A 19,946-nucleotide genomic window follows, 5' to 3' on the forward strand; every position below is an offset into this window, starting at 1 on the left:
TCTGCGAGCCCCCGCTAGTTGCACTCGTATCAGCGCAGTTCAGGCACAGAGGAATAGTTTTCAAAGTGTCACCGTTTAGGGCATGGTTTGGATGTCAGCAGTGAAATGAATAAATAATGTACCCTCCAGTTTCATTTGATGTAGCGGGATCTGATCTGATATGACTTTTCATTCGAGCTAGCTAACATCCAGATGTTAGTGGATGTTAGTTTTTACCCCCCCTTAGGTTGCTAATGAAACACGGAACAGGAAAGGATGTTTAGAAAAACAGGCGAAAAATAATAATAAGAAAAAGGGTAAAAGAGAGGCAGATCAAGGCGAGTTTATTTTAGAAGAATTTGGAAATCAGTGTAGATGTGTGATCAAAGTTATGCATGGGTTCCCATACAGTATCTACAGTATGTGCTGTCATTGCTCTGGGCTTCGTTGGTGCAGAGTAGGCACAGAATAGGAAGGGAGATTCAGCATCCAGTGTGTGTTTGGTGCAGTTTTTGAGGAAGTGCAGACAACCCGAGGCCAAATTTGCCTGCAGTGTTTGGACATGGCCTACTTCTAAGCGTGCAGTCATTAATGTGGTCTTCTACTCTGCTTAAAGTGCACAAATGGGATTTTAATTCATGCCATATGCATAGTGTCTATGCTGTAGCTTCCCGTTCTGTTGAATTCAAAGATTTTATCTTAGAGTACATATGGTGAGGTCAAAATATCACTGGTTTCACTTCCTATCTTATAATACAACCTTGAGTACCCTCAGCGAGCTGCCGCATCTGAGGACGTATGTGTTCAGCCTACTCTTGTCTTATGGACTTTGTAGCGCCTGTGTGTGTGTTTGAATAATGTCCTGCAGGAGACACTCTAAGTACAATGTCTAGGACTTAGGCGTCAGCAGTAACATCAGGGCAACCTCTCCTCTCCTCTGTGTGCAATGGCATGGGGATATTACAGCATTAGAAAGCATGAATTATAGCCGTGTTGTTTAGCTCAGTGTCAGGGGACAGAGACGTGTTTCCGCTATCACCATGGCATCAGTCAAAAGTTAGAAAAAAAGGAATGGAAAGATTATGAAATGCTTTTTAGGTATATCCCTCAGCATGCTGGTTTTGGAAACTCCTGATAAATTTAGGCCAATTTCACTGAATAATGGTATATTGAATTAGGATGCCACATTTGTCAGAAACTATTTTGAGCTTAAGGCAGTTCTCCTGTTTGATCTGAAGGCTGCTGTACAACCATAGAGCCAGGTACGACTGGGTATTCTGCATCACAGTGAATGGATCTGAGCATTTCCCAAAGACGGGAAGGCGGTGAGACCAACAAGTAAAATAACAAAGGATGCATTACCTAATAGAGTTGGCAGAAATGCAGAGTTCAGGGTAGTCTGATAAAGCTGGGTTACAGTACTTTTAATCAATCACTAAGAACACGAGCCAATTTAGGAAGGAGCCTGACATTCAAGCTAGGCTTTCAGACAGGATTAGAAATAGTGAATAGAGAGTAAACATATCTGCCAGGGCTAGCTGAAAGGACTGCTGTCAGGGGACAGTGTTCCCTCCTCCACGTGTGATATTGAGGCATGTCTCCTTCATCCGCACCCACCCCCAACTCCTCCAGCCAACCCTAACCTCCCTGTTTCTAAATAATAGTAACAGTAGCAGTCTCATTTACCAGCTTTGCTCCAGAGATATTTTTTTCCAGTGAATTCAGATCAGTGTTAGCAACAAGACAAAGATGGTTGCCTCCGTTGTTTATGCTATCCCTTCAAGAAAAGGCACTGTCATTTAAAATGTCCCTCTGAGCTCATCATCACGTGGAGTCTCCAGACAGACTAATAATATCAAGAATATCAGGGTGAGCATGCAATGAACAGAGAAATACAGCTGCTTTTCTAAAAGACAACTGGGAGAGACACTGGTGGGAAAACAATAATAATCCAGAGCGCCTTTTAAATGTTTACCATACATTTTTGGATGCTGGAGGTTTCTGTTGACTTTTAAGTTTTATGAATTAAAATTTGATATAAAATGATTTTGATGTTGAGTTTTATGGAAGAGAAATTAGAACACTTACTGTACCTTAAAGTCCAGCATTGGCCTGTGGGCGTCAATGGGAGAAGCAGCCAGCGGCTGTGACGGTGCTGGATAAAGGGGATGCTTTAGCTATGGCAGCTGTCTGTCCACATCTCCTCTAAACTCACCCGGCTTTAGCTATAATTAAACCTATAATGCGAGGAATGACGATGTAAATGCCCAAACCATATTTACATGTAAAAATGCAGATTATTACTGGATTTAAGATAATACCATCAGGAATTTTTTTTTCTGATGTTTTGTGGGTTTTCGTCTTCATTCATTCGTATTCAGGCTGTCTCGACGCTAAGTACATCACACCTTCTTTTGATCTTTTTTAGATTGGAAAGCATTGAAGGGAATACCAGCTTCTGAAATGTCAAAGATTTTATGTTAAATAGTTCTTCTTAATATTAAAGTACTATTAATTTCTTAAACGCCTCCTATTAATGGCTGATAGAGGCCATGTAGAGCAGTATTAGTCAGTTTGGTCTTTGTTTATGCTGAAGATGAAGGTCACCCCCTCATTAGAGCAGCAGCATCTTTTTTGATGTTGTGATATACATAGTAATCAAGTGTGGCTCACCTTGCTGTTTACTGTTGACCTTTAGTTAAAAGCACATCACTGTCGGGTTGTTTCAAAACTTAATTATGCTCCCATAAAACTCCTGGCATCATGTGCAGACCTCATTTAATCTTCTGTCATTAGGCTAAAGTAACCCTGCGGTCCCTCTGTAAATAGGACCCCCCCTCCACCACCATGTTCTCAGATCCATTATTTTTTTAGTAGTGTGGGTATATGTGCTTTGGGTTTTGCCATATCAAACACACTTGTGTACATCTCTGCTTCCAGCTTTGTATTCAGAAATTCTGCTTGTCACACAACAATACACTCTGGCGCCTCTCACTTCTCTGCAACTACCAGACATTTGCATGTCAATAACATCATTCTACCACTGTGCTTTTGGCATCTGCGAAATACTCTGCAAGGAAGCCAAGTAGTCGCAGTGTTTGAAAGGAAACATCACAATAATGTGTCGTGTGTTGCCGCTTTCATTAACATGTTATTTTCTCAAAATTCACCTTGGTTTAATTGTTCATCAATCACAATTAAGGACTCTCAGGCGTATGATTTAGGGCCGCTTAAGAAGAACAGCTAACATTTAAGTACATGTCTCCAGGGAGAGGGTGAAGCTATTTCTAAGCTGCTCTATATGCTGCAGTGGAGTCCCGTTACAGAAACAGCACGCTTGTAGAGACTCTGATGCTTTAAGATCAAAACATTTAAATTGCCGTAATTTATGTTCTCGAAGTAAGTCTTGAGTCGGACATCATATTTTACCTAAATGTGGAATATTGCTGTTTCCAAATTACCGCTGCAAATGTTAAGGTACTTAAGGCATTATTAGCTCATTAATTTAACAAGTAGCATCTGGGTCATGTCTCTGCTTCCTATATGTATAATTCTGTAAGTCGTTCGCACCGAATGATAAAGCTGATCTTTGGATTCTCAGTCAGAGCCGCGGCCTACTTACCTTAAATTACTGCTCTTATTTAGCTCATTAGGCCACGGAGAGATTCATTTTCCCAGCATACTTACAGTATATGTTCATGCAGATGCACAAAGCCACAGTGGTGCCCCAGAGGCCTTCTTCATCTTCGTCTTTTTTTGCAAAAAAAATTAATGAATTTCACATTCTTTTGGACAAGATGATCTGAATTTTTAATCTCCGTCTTGAGAAAACATAATTCAAAATGCAGTGGATGAAAGTGGTGAATTACATGCACTCAGCACAGGACTCCACTGCTTTTCTGAAATGGTGCAATTTTTTTTTTTTTTTTTTGGGGGGGGGGGGGGGGGGGGGGATCATCTCTTCAAAGCACTGTGGCATTATATGTTTTGCAATGTTTCTGTGTTCTTTTGTTTTTTACTTGTTATTATTTTTTATTGGAAGATGGTGGGTGTTTGGGGCATTTGGAAGAATTTCTTTTGTCTGCTCCTACTGGGAGATATCTACTAATGATTCCTATGTCAAATGTGTATTTTATGCAGTTTGTTACTTTGTTATTAAAACTGTTCTTCTTCTTTAGCCAGTCTTTTGTTGTTTTTTTTAAAGCACTCCTCAGTCTGAGTTCATTTTAATGCGTATTAGTATTTGATACTGGCACTGCAAATGGTTTTTTGTAGGGCAACGAATGAATGGTTGCTTTAACCCAGAGTAGAAGAGTCAATACTGGCCATAGGAGCTGATCCATCTAAGATTTTATAATGTGGTGCCAATGAACTAGGAACCTTGATTGCGAGAGATCAACTCTCTGTTGTAATTACCAGCCAGACCTCAATTAACTCAAAGCAAACCCTCAGTTCAAGTCTATATGTTTGTTAAGTGTTAATAGCTGCTTTAAGAAAAATGTTTCCCCACTCCCATCCACTTAGGCCAGTCTGATAAATGTGCAGAGTACTGCATATTGTTAGATGCATTACTTAAAATGACATACTTTAAGTATTCAATACAGAGTTTAAATTGGAAATAAGCCATTTATCCCCACCAATATCCCCATTAATCTCTATAACTATAATCAATCAGTGCAAATTTAAGCGTTTTCTTCTCAGGCACTAACTGCCAGGGAACTCCAGGACAAGCAGCATTTAGCCAAAAGAGTGCAGCAAAAGTAATACACAGCAGTTCACATTTGAAGCAATGGTCATAAACTTACACTTGCTTTATATACGTAGTGCCATGCCGGTACTGTTCAGGTTCCTTGCTCTTGCCTGAATTTTATTAGGAAAGAATCCCAGAAGGCTAAAAATCCATCCTCTTTTCCACTGTAAGCCAGAAATTGATGTTTGTGCTGCCATGTTATACGTGCTGTCCTCACAGTGGAGGAGATGAAGGAAGCTGTTTGAAATATCTGCTGAATTCTCCTTGGTATGCTCGAGTGGTTCCTCATGCGTTAAAGCAAGCCCAATCACATGAGTTTTCCACTTCACAGATGTAAGATGATTTGACCAACTACAGAAAACAAAACATTCAGAAAAATGTTCGTTGTAGTAAATTGGACATCCCATGGTTGCATTTCTAATGCACTGATTTACTTAGTCAAGTAGCTAAATGACTACCCACCAACCACCTAAATGAGTGATTACATTGTTTTCTACACCAAAATTATAAACACTCAACAGGCATTTTGCGAGGTTCCCCTTTTCAGGTGCTCAGTGAAACAAAATCAGCCAATCTGAGGCAACTCAGTGCATTTAGGCGTATAGATATGATCAAGACAAAATCCTAAAGTTCAAACTGAGCATCAGAGTCAGGAAGAAAGGTGATTAAAGTTATTTTGAATGTGACTGTTCGTGCCAGCAGTAGATCAGCAGCTATTCTCATTAGCAATATGCTAATGAGAATATGTTAAGTTGTGTGATCAGCAGATCTACTGGGATTTTCCCACACAACTATCTCTAGGATTTACAGAGATTAGTAAAAAAAAAGAAAGAAAAGAATATCCTGTTTTCAGAGCGAAAATGTCTTCTTGATGCCAGAGGTCAGAGGAGAATGGCCAGAGTGCATCAAGCTAGGAAGCTTGGTCTCAAAGCAGTTGGACTACAGCAGCAGAAGAGCACATTAGGTACTACACCAGTAAGCTAAGAACAGGAAACCGAGGCTACCATTGCCACAGGCCTCATAAAAGTTGGGCAAAAGAAAACTGGAAAGCATCCCCCAATAAGTCCCGATTTCTGCTGCAACATTTGGATGGTAGTGTGAGAATTTGGCATCCATCCTTGTATCAACAGCTTAGGCTGTGATATGATGGTATGGTGGTGGTGGTATAACGGTATTGGGATATTTTCTTGGTAACACTTTTGACCAATTAATACCAAGTGAATATCATTTAAACACCACAGCATACCTGAGTATTTTTGCTAATGATGTCCATCCCTTCATGTCCCCTGTGATCACATCTTCTAATGACTGCTTTTGGAAGCATAAAGCTCCATGTCACAAACCCCCAAACAACCGCAGACTGGCTTCCTGAAGATGACAATGAATTCGTTGTACTCAGCTGTTATCAGATCTTAACACCTTTGCGAGGTGGTGGAATGGGAGACTGGTATCATGAATGTGCACCCAGCAAATCTGCAGCAAGTCTGTGACTCGTTCATATCAATAGGGTCTAAAAATTCTGAGAAATGTTTCCAGAACTTAGGTTAAATCTATGTTATAATGAATTAAGGTTGTTCTGAAGGCAAAAGGAGATCTGAATGAGTGAGATGTGCCTTGCTAGTAAAAGGGATAGTGACGAGTATAATATGTGTTTTTAGAATAATGATAAGCATTTAAGTGTATGTTGCATATTGCTAATGAGAATATGTTATGGTGTGTGACTTTGCCTGCAACAAAGGCATCTTCAACTTATAAGATCAACCTTAATACGTAATTACACAGTTATGCAGTGAAGAGTGAAAAGCATTATATAAACAAAATCACAGGATTTTAATTATTATTGTTACGGTCAAAGACTTAACTGAGGCCACCTTCATCTTCTGCTCTTTGGTAAGCAATGCTATGAAACTGTGTTGGCAGGGTGATGGAAACTGCACACAAAAGACTTTGTCAAGAGAACAGATCTCTCCCTGCAATCGGCATCTGTGGGAGCTTGGATAATGAGTATGCCATGTGTAAAGTCTTAATGTGTTTACATACAGCTAGATTAGAGACGGACCCAATACTTGCCCCTGCGGTTTCTCAACGAATCCCTGTGGGCTTCTTGAGTGATTAGCTACTTTAAGATTTTTCAGTAGGAGTGTCTTGTGGGACTCTGTAGGGGATCAATAGGAGTTGGGATGATGAACTGTTTGGGAAAGTTACGTATATATCATTTTTTTTAAATGTAAACTCCTCCGTCCTTTCCCATCTAATTGAGATGGTTAGCTCTGATTAATATTCCTGTACCCCCACATATTGTTTCCCACATCATATTACTTACTAAACTGTATCTGACACTCAGAGGCATACACACACACACACACACACATTCAAGTGAAAGAGAGAGAGGGAATATAGATGTAAGAATGGGCTCTCTGCCTCGACTCGCAGCTTTAAAACTTCTAGATCAAATCTGTCCCTATCATTTAAGTCTCGAAGAGCAAACAGTTGTTTCAAGCACCGTCAGCAGTTAACAGAATGGCCATTATTTATTTGCTGTGCAGCCGCAGAATTCATCTCAACACATGCTCACGTGGAATCTGTCTTTATTTGGCTTGCCAAGCCGATCTTCCTGCGTTACTTTGGCTGCTCGGCTGGTAATGATAGTCATGGACACCTTTATCCAGCACTTAGGAGAAGGGGTGGAGACGCACAGCTTAGCAGGTGGCCACAGCTGCACCATTGTCGTCTCCCATTTGCTTCTTTAAAAATATGTCAGCATCACCGCGGTGATTAGCAGTCAGTATGTGCCGCATTTTTGTCCTTGATTTAGTGCCAAATCTCCTAAGTAATAATGACTGCACAACTCTGTGTCTGACGAAAAAAGGAAGAGAAGGGAAGAGTGGCCCCTTATTGCTCACTACACTGGTTCCCAGCAGGAGCCTTATGATGCCGCAGTTTGGTTTTGACATTTTGTGAATGTTGTTTCTGAAACATGCCAATCTCATTGATTTAATATGGCATGCTATTTTTGTCGAGCCCAGGAGCTTATGTAAAGAGTGTGTCTGTGAGCTAACACATGCACAGTGCATACATTCATCACTGATTTTGGTGTGTAAAGATCCCTTGCATATTTGAAACAAACATGTGTAAGCAGACCATTTAGAGAGATATGTATTTTCCACAGTATTGAAAACAAAGAGACCAGAGAGTAATCCTGTCATAAAAAGAGCTTGTCTGAAAAAGTGGCCTTAGCATCTTTTGGTAGCACAAATCAAAGGTGAAGACAATTTTAACAAGTTCAAGCTAAAGTTACCACCTGGATACTTTGGTCTGCTTTCCATTATATTGACTGTTCCTTAAAAGAACAAGAGTTTTGTCTATAAAATAGGATTAGCTCATTCAGTATAATGATTTAAATGTCCGCTCATTATTTATTTACTTATTTTGCCCATCCTTTCGTGACAATGCCAAGGTATTACAATGATTTACATAATTATCCAGGTAGCACACAACATTGCTGTTCGTTGATAGACAAGCTCTGCCTGAGTTTTTGAAAGTTTTCCAAATGGCATAGGCTCCAGCCCCCGTGCAACCCTGAATTTGATAAGTGGCAGAGGATGGATGGATGGATGGATGGATGAATGGATGGATGGATGGAAAATAGTAGCACTCTGTCTTAGATTTTTGCTCCTCCCTCTGGTTGACCATGAGCATGTTATGTCACACGGGTAATCAAATGTGCAACTCAGAGAATCTGAGTTGAATTGGCTATCTTCGATTGATGCTTTAAAACACTGACCTTCAGTGGGCTGCCCTAATCATTTTTTTGCATCGCATTACATTGTCCCTCGGTTTCCATGTAACAGCGCTGCATTTGTAATCACTGATTACACCCTCTGAGGTCGGGATGGCTCACTTCATTTGAAGTTAGATGTTCCAGAAGACTAATGCAGCTTTTGTGAATGCTTTTGTTGCAGACTAGTTACTATAATAACAGAGTGTGGCGAGTCAGATGCCCCATCTACTCAGAACTCTTATTGGTTCCTTTTTTATCAGAGTCCATTCAGCCTCTCTCTAAGGGATGTCGGAGCGTAGGAGTACATTTGGCTCAGACTTTTATTGCGATGCAGAAATCTCTCTGCTGTAGGAGAACAAAGGGTCTTCTACAGTAAGTGTGCGCGGCTCTGGACTCAGACCAATATAAAGAGAAATAAAATGTGTTTTTTTTTCTCTTCTATACATGAGATCTGTACTCACATGATGCACCAGTGTGGCCATTTTGAATAATGCTAAATATGATTTGGACTGCCAGAAATTTCGCATGTCCCATTAATCAGTCACTGGAGAATTGGGGAGGAGGGTGTTTAATGGCATGTACTTGGTGGAGTGCCGTCTTGCATTAAGGGCTAATAACCTGACTTAGAGTCAGCACAGCACCCACCTACCCATCCTCCCCCCCTCCTTCCGCCTCCATCACTCCAGCTGTATTTATTACGGGCTGCAAGGCCACAGTGATGAGACGATCAATATTTCTGGGATGATGAGGGAGAACTCATGCAATCGCTCTCTCTCTCTGTTTCTCCCTTGGCAGTGCTTCAGCAGGTAGAGAGATCAAAGCGGAGGACCTCTGAGATGCTGTTGGAGAAGAGACTGATGAAGTCCTCTGTGCTGTGTGTCCTCTAAACACACACACTCCATCACAGTGTCCTATGTCCTTGCTATGTCCTGATTAAAAAGTTTGACCTGATGTATTTTATCTTGACTAGAATTAGTCCCATCACTCCTATTCTCAGACGGTGTGAGAAAATCCAAACAGAAAATACTTCATTTAAAATTGCGATGGAAAATTGACTATCTGTGTCTGCAAATGTGTGAATGGATGGCCTTTATGAAGCCTCCTTTGTCAAGCATTTCTGTTTTTTCAGGGAATCAATATGTGGAGCTTTTTTGCGGCATAACTTGAAATCAAACACAAATCATGTGCAATTGAAGCAGAAACTGTTTTTGAAAAACAACCTGACATATAGGCCTGGTCATTAGCTTTCTGTCATTAGAATTTAATAGTACTTAAATACTTAGCTTTAATGCAATGTATCCTGCCGTTATGAAGATTAGAATACTAGGAAAAATCTGTTTTAGAAGTAGTTTCATTGGTATTTATTTGACCTTGTGGTAATTTAAGAGTATAGTTTGTGGTGCTTTTGTTTTTTTTAAAGGATGTCGACATTTTATTGGTATTAATAGGCTGAATATGAATAAGGTGGAGTGATTGTTAGACATACAGCAAATTTATTTTAGTGTATCTCTAAAATATATATCTATATAGTAGGATTTTGCACAAGGCTGTTGTGTTAAATAGACAACAAATCACTTTTAAAAACAGGAAAAAATATCATCAGCAAGCTGCTGTGCATATTTACGGTATAATGCACTATTTATTCTTCGGCGAACACAAGAGCAAACGTTAAGCTTAAATAATTTATTTAAGTGCTGTTATTTTGAGTTTAGTTGTGTTTAAGCTTTAATTACTGGAGATGCAGAGCATGGTTTCTTGGTCAAGAAAATAAGCCACAATGACCAAAACACTTAGCAGTTGGTTAGTTCTCGTCTTGAATATGGCAGCATTCCCATAACGGTGCGGTGTAAAGAGCGGAGGGAGTGTAGCGAAGGTGATTTCTTGTCTTAGTTCAAGTACATGTTATTAGATTTTACAGTAATAAACTTTTCTGTATGGTTGCAAGCAAGCTATCAAAACTATAATGTTAGACTTGTATTGTACTGTGATTTTTCTATTCTTTTACAGTTATAAGCTGTTGATATAGAAAACAATAACTGCAAAATAGCAGTTCAAATTTGATCGCTGTAGCTGCTGGTGCTTTGGTGTTAGTTAATGGGGAAATTTCTTACAGTGTAGTTTTTATTTATCATGCTTTTGCAGGTTAGTTCTTATAGTGCTGTGTTTTAACAGTATCTGATTATGTTCAAGTGTTTCACATTAGCTCGGCCTTTGAATGCTGTGGAATTGGTTTATTGCAGGTCCATGTCTTGTGTAAAATTTACATAATAAACAAAATGTTTTATATAAAACACACACACACACATATACATATATATACATGAGTGAAGTGAGATAGGTTTTCTGCTTCTGGTACAGGGATCCTACTGAGCAGTGACCCGACTTTGCCAGATTGGCTTTTTTTAAATTTTGAAGCCTTTTCCACCATCCCCCTCCCCCCCCCCAGCAATGAATACCTTTTAGTCCCCACACTGGATATGGATGGGTTTTTTTCGTGTATTATCATTTAACAGGGACTCTGTGTGCCACAATCTCTGAGCAGAATTGTCCAGCACACATGTTCCATTTATCCAAGTGTTATTGAAAGTGGCCTGATTTTGAGTATTTACTAAATATGTGCATGCACGTATGCATTATGTTTTTGATCTGAAGTGAGGTTTTGCATATACAACTAAGCATATAGATTTCACCGGCAGACTGTCTGCTGATCCACAGCTGCGGCGGATGGTAATAGCTGCCTAGCGATAACAGCACCTCCAGAAACGTCAGGATTGGTTTCTCTCAGCGGTTAGGTGCCCTCCAACGGCTGCTGATACATTATAAATCATTTACACAGTCATTTTGGAATGCAATATCCTCCTCTAAATGCTGGCTTTTCTTCTCCATTGTTATTAGAGCAAACTCTGCAGTAGGCACACAAGGTTGAGAGGGACCCTAAGCCACAGAAATTGAAAATTGATCAAGCAGCGTGGGAAGGTGTTGTTACTGGTTCACCCTGGGACTGTTGATTAGCATTTGCAGCGCTGTCACTGGAGGGACCTGCTGCCTGTAGCGAACATCCTCCCCTCCCCCCTTTTGTGTTCATCCCAAAAAGTGATCTCTTGAATAAGCAAACAATGAGAATGACATTTAATTTATACCTTGTGCATAACTACTCCAAAGGGCTACGCAGTGAAAAGGCTGCCAACATTAAAAATGACATGAAATTTTTAGCGTGTTATTATGCGTGTGTGACTCCCACTGCTAGTTTTACCACTGCCTTTTGTCTAAATATTAACCGTTAATATAAACGTCAGACTGTAAAGTAGAGAATAATTACCTAATGACAGCTGATGGCTTTCACACTTCAATTGTCCTGTTAGCATTATTTGGTACATCTTGACAAGTTACCCAACACTTAATTGCAATATCCAAGTCAAAGACAGGTTCTTGATTATATGGATTGATGATTGCACTAAGAGCTCTGTCATGTTTATGTGAGCTTTTTTTATGTCATGACTAAAAAATAAAAAAGGACTCAAAAAGTGGATAAAAATGACTGATTGAAAATGGGAGCAAACAGGTGGATTTTCAAGTAACTGTCATTAATTTTTCTGTCCTTTTTTTGTAGCACTGGTTAGAAGATCCGACGAGCAGAGGAAGGACAGTGAATAAGGACCTCGCCACAGACAGGAACTGCGCAACTTTTGACTGTCTCATCTGTAAGCTGGTGGGCTCCAGTATCCCAGCTGATGACTGTCCCTCAGGTGCCTGCTCTACTGGGCTGAGTGGGAAGCCTGTGCATTTGCTGAGGGCGGTGCCCTGGCTTGTATGTTGGTCACTTGCACTTGTACTCGCTCACAAGGACCATGTGGTTTTCTCCCGGGAGAAATCGTTTCCCCTCGCAGAACTGGCACGGTGCCTATAATTGCACCAATTTCAGCGTGTCCTTGTGGGTGTTAAGTTTTTGTTGGTGCTTTGCGGCTGTGAGTGGTCAGAACTACCACCCCACTGTGAACACACAGTATGGGAAACTCAGAGGGGTGAGGGTCCCCCTGCCTAGCGAGATTCTCGGGCCGGTCGACCAGTATCTGGGGGTTCCTTACGCTGCCTCCCCCGTGGGAGAAAAACGCTTCATGCCCCCGGAGCCTCCATCTTCCTGGTCAGGAATCAAGAACGCCACCCATTTTGCTCCTGTCTGCCCTCAAAATATACACAATGCCGTGCCAGAGATAATGATGCCGATATGGTTCACTTTCAACCTGGATATAGTTACCACATACATACAAGATCAACATGAGGATTGTCTTTACCTAAACATCTATGTTCCAACAGAGGATGGTGAGTGTGTCGAGTACACAGGAAGAAACCAAACCTCTCCTCCTCTTCTTTCCTGTCTCTGCTTCCCACTTCCTTCTGTCTTCTTCTCTAAGATTTTGTGCCACCTTTGTTTTTTGCGCGAAGCATGAACCGTTGTTTAGCGCATGCTGTGTCCGTGTCCATCATACGACATCCCATCTTGACTAGATCTCTCATTTAGTCTTTTCATCAACTCTCCCCTTCCATGCCACTGTTAGAGGTTCCTCTTTTGATGACTAAATGACTTCTTAAATATGACTTATTGAGAAAAATAAATAAAGAAAAACGAAATCTAATCAGACATGAAACAGATTGGAAATACTCGGTGCACCTTCCTACCCTCACCGTCTTGATTGTTCTGGGGATATTAGCAATTAGTAGCCTGCCTCATAAGTGAATGATCTTCTGTAGGGTTGGTGAAATATTCTGTCTGGTACATGAGAGGCCTGTGGCATCAGCCTGACCTATGTAAGACCCTTTACTCTCCTTTCTACTTCCAGTTTGTCTTTCCACAAAGAGAAATGCAAAAGGAGACTTTGTGCAAAAAGGCAAACACAGATTGGGAATTTGTGAAGACTGACATTGCTAAAAGTGTTTGATTTCTATATATCTCTTTTAAACAGACCCTATTCTTTATCACTTGAAGGAGAGCCACACAGGAAAATGGGCTTGAAATGTTAAGTGCTCTGAGCGTCGCACATACAACGTCAAATATCACTTAACAGATTCGGATGTGAGCTCCAATATCTTCCAAAACCTAGCCTCTCTGCCTTCCGTGTGGTCGTAATGGGTCTTAAATAGAAGTGCATGTGAATATGGGCTTCTTGTGTCCCAGGGTGCAGCAAATTCATTCCACCATTTTGGAATATTTCTGCAGCAACACCCCAGTTACTTTTTCAAAAGGTCCTCTGTTGTTCTTGTTGTTGATGAAGACCGGGAGGGTGGGAGGAGGAGGGAAAGAGGGAGAAGACGGGTTCTAACTCAGTCTGAGTTGTTGCATGTCACATGCGATCTTTTCCAGAGCTCTCTGTTATTTTGTAGTTTTTCCATTCATTTTACAGTCAAAAGAATATCCAAGGAATGTGCCAGGAAACCCAACAAGAAAATGTGTAGAAAAGGAGGTATGTAAAAAAAAAAAAGAAAAGAAAAGAAAAAGAAAGAAAAAAGAAAAACATGGAACGAAAGGGAGGAATTGAAAGAGTGAAAGAGAGAGGAGAGTGATGGGTGCATCCTTCCAAAGCCGCCAATATCACCACCTATCAACTCCCAAATCAAAGTGCTAATTGGGATGAACATGGGACTTGTGACTCAGATCAACCTTGACATGAGTGTGAAAGATGAGTGAGTGGCTGTGCTGTGCTGCATGCCTGTGTGAGTAAGTGTGTGTGTGTTTAGGTTGTTGTGTTGTTTAAATGTGCGAGCTAAAGTCAAGGAGTAAAACTGCAGGTCTTCAAATAAGCGGCAGAATTTTTGTTCAGCGATAGATTGTGATGTCTACTGATAACCTGTGTTTTTTTTTTCACAACACTGTGTGGATTGTTCATGTCTAAAGTGCATTTGTTTAAAGGTAAATACAACTGTTGATTAAATCAGAAGCATAAATGCCTTTTTAAATGAATATTATTATTATTTTAAACTATCCCTGAAATGTTAATTTGCTACTACAAGGAACTTGAGTCCCGTTTCAGACAGCACTTAAGCGGCTTATTGAAAGTATTCGTCAAGCACGACACCTGAAAGCACCCCAGCATCAGCGGTTGATTTAATTTTCTACAAAAAAAGTGTAACGCCACCTCTATCTCAAATTGATTATTCCCATTGTTCAAATAAGGGGCGGTGGGGTGTTTTACTGGCACGACAGCTTTGATCTATCCGTGTAGCAAATGGCCTCACGCGCAGCCACGGAAAAGCACATCACAATTTTATTAGCAGCGGCTAAAGCACAACCACTCTTGACAAAAGAGTGTTAATTTTCCCAGCTTTCCCTTAAGGCACCGGGGGCCCTTCCAGGTAGCCTTAAAGTTGTGATCCTGAGCATATCTCGCTGCACAGTAAAGATTCCGTTTCAGCTGGGAGACCTCTGCTGCTGATTTCCACGGAGACAGGAGACAGCTCTTGGCCTCACTCTGTGCCTCGTACATTCAGCTTTGGTAAACCAATTTTGTTCGAGACAGACTAGCCCTTCAGGCAGTTCTGCTTCTGAATTAGTCCCAGTTGTGGAATATACACAGAAATATCTATTTAATATTCCCCTTCCAGTTGGAATTTTTCAATTATCTTCCCCGTGTTTGGTAATGAGAAAATGGTTTATCATAAGTTTTATATGTTGGTTGTTCTGACATATTATTGTGCAGAGAGCTGACTGTTGTATAGTTCCTCTGTTGTTATAAACACAAAGTTCATCATTTTCAGTCTCCATGGAAACACTTTATATGAGATTCACCTTTTTTTTAAACTGCTTCTACTAATCATAGCTTTTGCTGACTCACCCAAGAAAATGGAGCATAATTCATTCTTACCAGGCACACTTTGGTTTCGGTCATAATAAAATAAATAAATAAATAAATACTTCCAACAAGGACGTTTTTTTTTTAAATTGGAATTCGAAGAGGAAACAGTTCATGAGTCATGTGAATGATAATATATATTTTTAATTGTTGTTTTTTAGTTCCTACTTTTGGTTAAATCCTCTCTGTAAAATTATAAGTAAATACACTATAACCAAGTGTATCTCTGTGCATGTACGCAGATATACACACACAGGGTTTTATGTTTTTGCAGTACAGACCGGTATAATGCAGTAGAGTCATACACACTGTTCATATTCAGTACCAATAACGTCTCCACTACCAATTTTCCAATCTGTAACCGTAACTGATTTTCAGAAAGAAAAATGGTGATTCTGGATGAAATGGTTGTGTGATTGTTGCCAAGCAACAGTATGCAGTTGTGACAGGAGCTGAGTAAAAGGCATGAAGCACCTTTGCTGTAGTGGTGATGCTGATCAAGTGAGAAAAGTACAAATCCCTAATCGGATGTGATCATAATAAGATTCCTGCGTGCATGAGGTAAAGTCTTCCCATACGATGACTCAGAGAGTGTTTTGCATAGTAAAACCACAGTGAAAAAAAATAATGGTTAAATAAGAGGTTATACAATTCAGTTATAAGGGATTCATTTCCAGCAAACAATAGAGAAAGCCTATCATATGGATTCTGCGCCGTTAGCGTCCTGCAGAGCATTGTGCAAGTAAAACATCTGATGCACTGATATCAAAGCTGCGGCTCATTTTCCTCCATTAAACAGAGGGAAAGCCTTTAAACCTCTCTAGCAGTGCCCTGAACAAAGATCAAAGAAAGACTCCTTAAATAAAAAAATAACATAAAGCTCAATACAGATTGCACTAGCTGTTTATTTTTTCAATACCAGCATGGTTGATTGTTAGAGAGAGCGCAGGTTTTGCAGCTAATTTTGACAGGGCTAATTCACCAGAGCGTTTCTCTTTGTTCATAAACACTCTTATGTTTGCACTGACCACAGTGTTGCTCTAGAAGAGCAAGCGAGAAAGACAGAGATGGTCTCTGCCCTCTACCACAGCACCGCACATCCAAGATGTCCGAGCAGGTAGCGTTTGAAGTCATGTGTAGGTGATCTAATGTGCAACATCAGCACCGTAGCCCACTGCTCACTCGCTCTCTCTGATGTGGCCTTACAGCACGTACCGAGAGCATGGAGCAGCGACGGTGCTGGAGACACTGGAGCCTTGGTTATATCACTCAGTCATTTTCCTGCTCTGAGTCAGAGTGAATGGAGTGAAGAGGAGGGTAATGATGTGCGGGGACACAGCTAAGCAGTATTCAGCCCCAGAGTGCTAGATTGGCTGCAGATGGGTCAATTTTGTGAGGACAAACCCGACGAGGTCAATGTTTATCTGTAAAAGAGCTTTGCATTGAGAAATTGATCGACAAACATGAAAAAAAAAGACCTGTAAATTCACATGCTTTCAACGAGGTGGAGTTCTGGTTATAATACGCTCCTGCTGCGCCGTGCGCTTCTTGTTTGTATAATGCTCACATTATTTCGTACCAGGTTTTACAGCGTGTCGCTTTCATTGCTTGCAGCCTGCCTGTAAAACTCGTCCTCAGAGTCCTTCATGCTCACGTCTCTGTATAACGCTGATTCTGAGAGACACTCTGAGATCAACCTTTCCGACTCCTAAATTCATCCCTCATCATGAGTCCATTTGAGATAAGTGCAGCAAAATCTGTTGTACTTTTTGGCTTGATTTGGACCACTCAACTATCATTCCTATGTAGCCCTCACAGGCAGCAGGCTGCCATGTGTTACTCAGCTCAGCGCCAGTACTGAACAGTCCGATCAGTTGCCAAACCTGTAGATTAACTACCCCAGAAGAAACATGGTACAGTTTTTTTTCCATCTTACCAGATGACCTCCAGATGCTAGAAAGATGTGAAAACTGTATAAGAGCCCCAGTCCTGGTTAGACTGCAGCAGGGCCGCAGCAAACAGTAACACACCATGGTAATCCTGTTGGTTGGCCGACTGTGCTTGCCTCGAGGAAGGAGGGGCTGCTCCCTGAGTGCTGCCGAGAAGATCTGCACGCCAAGCAGACAGGGCGAAAACTTTCCAAGAAAACAAGAACAAATATTGGCTTGTGTGATTCGAAAACAGAGCAGATGCCCCATGTTTTTGTTTTAGAGAAAATTGCTCCTATGATCTTTTACAATTATCTATCTGGGATGTTTGATGACCCCAGTGAGGGAAGGCTGTTGCCGGCCAGCAGATGCAATCGCGCTGACTTGAGATGCAAAGCATGACCTAAGCAGGAAGTTCCTATTCAGTGGCCTCCTGCTGCTGTGCTGTCCAGCTTCCCCAGTCAATCCAAGGCTCAATATCTCTGTTCTGTTCTTTGTTTATCCCAAATTAAAAAGAAATGGTGGACACAGCCTGTGGAGTCTTAAAGCCCATTTAAAGAGGAAAAAACAATTTGTTGCATCTCCTATCTCTTGTTAAGATAGACCGAGCTTCCACAGCCCCTCGGATTTCTTCTTAAGTGTGATAAATTATTCACACGCATGTCCCTGGCCACACTGTGACATATAATGTTACACGTAAAGAACTCAGTCTTCCAAATTTGGTATCTTAAAAAATTGAGCAATACTTTCACACATATCATGCATTTGTAATTGCGCACCTGTCTGTGTGTTTGGGAGGGATAAAGAGATTAATGGTGCCTTGCGGACTTTACTTGTAAGCAAGCACCACAATGCGTTGCTATTTGTCTCCTTGAGGTGTAAGATAAATATTAAGGGGAATTTATGATTTTTAAACATTTAAAATGATCCATTGTTCACATTTACACTTGCTTGTTAGCTTGCGGTCTTCATCTTTACTGCCTTCGCAGGGCTGGAATTGCAGTGCACACGTACTCGTGTGTAGGGACGTATAGTGATACGAATATATCCAGCGATACCAGTGCCGTTATTGATTTTGCTTACGGGTGTGTTTATTAATTTCCATATTGATTCCCCATTGTGTTAGGTTGCATTTATACTCAGAAACCCGCGGCCTCTGTGAAACTTGTCCCTTTCTATTATGAAGCTGTCGTCGGGCAGAAAGACAGCTTGCTGGCCTTTATTTGTTTTGGGAGTTTTTTATTTAGTTATTTATTTATTTTTGTCAAATTTTTTGGAGCAGCTGAATCACAGTGTGAGTTTTGGCTGTCCTTTACAGCAGGATTACAGCCTCCTTAACCTTTTAGCTGCATTCTCCATCATTCTCTCTTATGTGTCCCTCCCAAGCTGTGCCTTCACCTCTATGTAGGAAGACAGATTGAGGGAGGTGAAGACAGACAGACAGACAGACAGACAGACAGACAGACAGAGAGGGAAAGAAAAAAACAACAGAAAGAGAAAAAGAGAGAAGAACAAGGGAAAACGGCCACCTGAGGATTACAGACTGAATATAACTGCTCTAAATTGTCAAGGCTGCAACATTTCACATTTCACAAAGTCCCTTTCCACATTCTGACCTTTCTGATATTTAACTCCAAGGCCCATCTATTGTCAGCGAACCTTTTTCCAGCAAAGGAAAGGCAGTTAACATTCAGCCCTTCCACGATGTATTGAGTGAATTGTGGATTCAGTCAAGAAGCCTCCAGAGTGTGAGAGCACTCTGTATCTTAATGTCTGCGTGCAAGTGCGTGGGTGTATGTGTACATACGTACGCATGCTTGGGTTTATTCATGTAAAACTATATAGCAAACTAGGCTGTCTTTATGAAATGTTTCATTTTGATTTCCTCCGTGTAACGAGTAAGCCCAATCGAGTGCGATTTCGTTTGAACCCGATTTGATAAATGCGACAGGTTTCTATTTTACCTGTCAAGGAACATGAATAATAGCTGTTATTCTACATGCCTGCCTGTTTTGAAGCAATGCAGGTTTAGACACCTGAAGGCCAGCTATTCAAAAAGGAAACTCGGCACTTCATTGTAGTTTTATTTTAATGGCGCACACTTTTCACTGTGGCATTGCTTCAAACATTCAAGGTCAAGTATAGGATCGCCGGCTGAGTCACTGCAGATGTCACGTATTTGCAGTCCCTGGTAAAGATCCAGCGATTGACACACACACGGGCTCACAGACAACAATTCAAAATGACGGAGCTCACTTGTCGACACCTGTGCCTGTCTTGAGGATTATTACTCAGTAACCTAATTGTTTCAGCATGTCGATAGCAAAGGCGTTCTATAATCACTGTGTTTCTATCATTTATAATTCATAGCAAGGCCTGAAGCTTTTTATTTATTATTTATTTTGTAATTAAATCTGTATTTGTTTAAAGACAAGTAGCCCAAACCAAGTATCCCTAGAGAGGCCTTTAGGTTACATAAACCCTACAGCAAATACAGAACCCACTGCACAGACTCAACAATAAATAAGTATATATATATATGCACGTTAAAAAAAACGCAAAGCCTGAGCAGATTGAAGGGACAATACAAAACACAAAGCATGATGCAATATGAAATGAGAATCTCCATCTTTAGAAGCTACAACAAAACCTATTTGTACAAA

General features: G+C 40.7%; 1 protein-coding gene across 3 annotated transcripts in view; it reads left to right on the top strand.

Annotated features, from left to right (window-relative positions):
- Positions 1 to 19,946, top strand: part of nlgn3a (neuroligin 3a) — a 130,403-nt gene that overhangs the window by 10,889 nt on the left and 99,568 nt on the right. For 2 of the 3 annotated variants that reach the window (XM_026190513.1, XM_026190521.1), the window contains exon 2: positions 12,121 to 12,830. In XM_026190513.1, the coding sequence (XP_026046298.1) occupies positions 12,359 to 12,830 (472 nt within the window). In that variant the 5' untranslated portion in view covers positions 12,121 to 12,358. Of the gene's footprint in view, positions 1 to 12,120; positions 12,831 to 13,909; positions 13,970 to 19,946 lie in introns of all 3 variants that reach the window. The other variant, XM_026190509.1, reaches the window with a different exon arrangement.

The sequence above is a fragment of the Astatotilapia calliptera genome, chromosome 2, assembly GCF_900246225.1.
Source record: "Astatotilapia calliptera chromosome 2, fAstCal1.2, whole genome shotgun sequence".
In the NCBI taxonomy this organism is placed as follows: domain Eukaryota; kingdom Metazoa; phylum Chordata; class Actinopteri; order Cichliformes; family Cichlidae; genus Astatotilapia; species Astatotilapia calliptera.